This window comes from Saccostrea cucullata, unplaced genomic scaffold (genome assembly GCF_032062105.1).
Source record: "Saccostrea cucullata isolate Sc308-1 unplaced genomic scaffold, CSIRO_AGI_Scuc_v1 ctg21449, whole genome shotgun sequence".
In the NCBI taxonomy this organism is placed as follows: Eukaryota; Metazoa; Mollusca; class Bivalvia; order Ostreida; family Ostreidae; genus Saccostrea; species Saccostrea cuccullata.
The window spans coordinates 6,817-10,050 of NW_026920207.1; the positions used below are offsets into that span (position 1 = coordinate 6,817).

Sequence of the window (3,234 nt, forward strand, 5' to 3'; positions counted from 1 at the left end):
CTATAAAATATTTCTGAAAGTGTGTCACGTAAATTCATCTTAAAAAGTCGTACGATTAATTATATTTCTTCTAATTAAATTTAATATATGAATTTTCGTTTCGTGTACATGTAGTACATGTAGTTTATTTTACAGAAGATTGAACTCAATAGCCCTCTGACATCTTATACCATTTTAGGATATTAATGACACTTCCTAATTGACTTTCTACAGCTTGAGTTTTTCTGACGTTTTGTCAGTATATACTTGTTTCACTCATATGGAGACGCCACCACTAACCGGTGGAGAGCTGCAAAATTTGTCCTATGCTCGGCACTAAGGACCACTGAGCAGTGAGGATCTTTTTTGTGCCAGCACCTCCTGCGCCACGGGACCTCGGTTTATACGGTCTCATCCGAAGGACTGGTCTCCACCTCCCACAGGGGGATTCGAACCCGCGACGAAAGGATCAACTCCTTACTTCGCAACTCTATAGAAGACACTCTAATCACTGTGCCACGCAGGCAACTCCATCGAATTTGGGATTAAGGGGTTCGATTTTAGTTTACCATACCAGCGTGATGATCGAATCATGTAACGTGTCTTTGCAGATGCCGGTGTTCAGTCTTAATTTGCTGGCATGTACAGAGGCAGCAACAGTATACCCAACTTAGTTATGGTCCAAATACAATTTCTTTTTCCTTACAAAATTACTCTCTGTATTTGGCTGATTGAACTTTTATTAATCTAATCATGGTGATCAAGTATCAAATGTTTTTCTATATAATTATAACTTTGGAAATTTATTTTATTTTAGTATATTGCATTCTAAAAATGCAACATTTTTTAACTTTATAAAAGATTTAGCCGATAAACGTCAATCCGTCTTTCGGGATTGTATCAGATATAGATCTAATAAACATGATAGCTGCATTAATATTGTCTCTCCTTTTATGATAAATTTGTCTCAGATAGCGAACAGTAACTCTTATAACCGATAAATTAAACAGTCATCTTCTCATTTTCGGTTCAAATCAAGTATTTTTTCCTATGAAAAACATGGTTACTCCTTAACGGCCTGAAGTGAATGACTCTTAAGTTTTAAATAAGACCTAAAAAGGGTTTGTTTGTTCAACACCCTTCAAGAGGTTTTCTTTCATATTCAGACAACAACACTTGAAAGTGGAGGATTGCAGAGTAATAGCTGTACTTGGTACTTACGGACTATTAGCACTGAATAAAATTTACATGTAAGCTCAAAAAAGTGAGCAGGCTTCTTAAGGCAAAGGCGATGTTCAAATTAGTTTAACATTTGGGGGCGGGGGGGGGGGGGGTTAAAGAGATCCATTACTTCAGTTGTGACAATGTGTACAATTTCGCCAGGTACAGTATCGTCCAAACATAACGTATATGTAAGAACAGAGCGAACCATCAAAGCGAACTTCGGGTTCACCTTGCGTTTTCTTTGGGTCTGCTGTTAAAAAATATGGGTGCGCTTTTGGTGCGATCTTTGATTCGCCGTGTGTTCGCTCGGGGTCAGCTCTGAACCCGGCGTTCACTTTCACTCAAGCGTGAAGCGGTCCCAGCTTATCTTGCCGCCTTTAAGCTCCACACTTCATATTTAACATGAATTAAAGATAAAAACATTTGAAAAACAAGTTTTTAATTCCAATTTAATATTTTATTTTTCAGATCTATTTCTTCGTGTCTACGAGTTTCATTTTACTGTCTATATTCGGAGTTGCCATTAGCACGTTACCTGAATTCCGAGTAAAGGAGGCTCCACCTGAGGCAGTACCCACGGCTTCTCCTCCCCCTGACTACTGCAAGCTTCTGTACGACAAACTCACATCCTCAAAAAGTTTGGCAGCAAGTCTGAACAAGTCTATTGAACGCGATGGTTCGGATTTTATGACTAGTATTTTCCCAGAATCCGTGCACAAGAAGATCCCCTCTTTGCAGCAGACAATTGACCAAGGAACGACCTTGTTCTTCTACATAGAAATCGCCACCACAATTTTCTTCACCGCTGAGCAGGTGATGCGAATTCTTACCTGCCCTGCATTACTTGCGTACACGTATGGCTTGATGAATATTATTGAAATTCTGCTTCTTTTGGCCAGCTATTGCCGTTTCGTTCTCCACTTCTTGGAAATAGATTATAATGGAACCGCTTGGTCCTTATTATTGTACGTTCAAATGTTTCGTGTTCTCAGAATTGTCCGAGTTATGCGTCACGTGCTTGCCTTTAAAGTCCTGAACTACTCAGTCAAGGTTGGAAAGAAGGACCTCTGTATCATTATCATGTACATTTTCATCGGTCTGATGATTTTCTCTAACCTTGTTTTCTTTTTTGAGCTATCAGAAGATTTTCGAAGCATACCGGACGCCTGGTGGTGGACATTGATCACCATGACAACGGTGGGATACGGTGATATGATTCCAAAGACAATAGCGGGGAAATTGTTGGGTTGTGTTTGTGCTGTATCAGGGGTTATCATGCTGTCGCTGGTGATACCCATTTTTGTGAATACATTTTTATTCTTATACCAGTTCGCAGAACTTGAATCCGTGACCATTCCAGCCCCAAAGAAACCAAGCGAACTCAAACGAAAAGTTACTTCCGATGACACAGAGGTAACGTACTCTTCAGAATGATCTTAAAAGGCCGCGGAGCAAAGCAAAGTAAAGCACTTTTTTCATGATTCATGATCATCGAGGAACGTTAATCATGTTTTTAATGTATATGCTTACGTGATTTTTGACTCATATAGTTTCATCGTGTATTTTATGGTTATTTTTGTAACTGCAATTATATCTATATATATATATGCCTTAGGTATGATTATTATATCATACCAGGACTACCTTTATTTTTTAAAAAAAGGAGCTATTTTTGTGATATAATGAATCTAATAAAAAATGGAAAGTTTTACATAAGAGCTCTTTGATTTATTCTGTTAAACGAAAATTGTAGTTAATTTCTTTTTCTCTCTCAGTTGATAAAATCAGTATTCAAACTTCCAAATGATGATTTTTTGCAGATTGTAAAGTGTTTGAAAATGGGTGTAATTTTTTTTTTCTGTTGGCAAGTTTTAAGTAAGCATTAGCAAAATACGCTTTTACACCATTCTGAAATCTGATTGGTCTTAATTTCTCCTAGGAGGGCAAAAGAACAAAAGACTTAACTTATTAATGGAGATTCTGTTGCATTTTCATTAATTTGGAGGAGTGCAATCTACCATAAAAGATGAC

The 3,234-nt window shown here is 37.7% G+C and overlaps 1 protein-coding gene across 1 annotated transcript; it reads left to right on the forward strand.

Moving 5' to 3' along the window:
- Positions 1–590: 590 nt before the first annotated feature.
- Positions 591–2,757, forward strand: LOC134244799 (potassium voltage-gated channel subfamily A member 3-like). The gene is made up of 2 exons (XM_062727047.1): positions 591–638; positions 1,672–2,757. Exons 1-2 carry the CDS (start codon positions 591–593, stop codon positions 2,635–2,637), a joined length of 1,014 nt encoding a protein of 337 aa, XP_062583031.1. The 3' UTR covers positions 2,638–2,757.
- Positions 2,758–3,234: the final 477 nt, after the last annotated feature.

Coding starts and splice junctions, on each gene's coding strand:
- LOC134244799 (XM_062727047.1), top strand. CDS start 591: ATGCCGGTGTTCAGTCTTAATTTGCTGGCATGTACAGAGGCAGCAACA. Junction 639..1,671: donor CATGTACAGAGGCAGCAACA/GTATACCCAACT, acceptor TTTATTTTTCAG/ATCTATTTCTTCGTGTCTAC.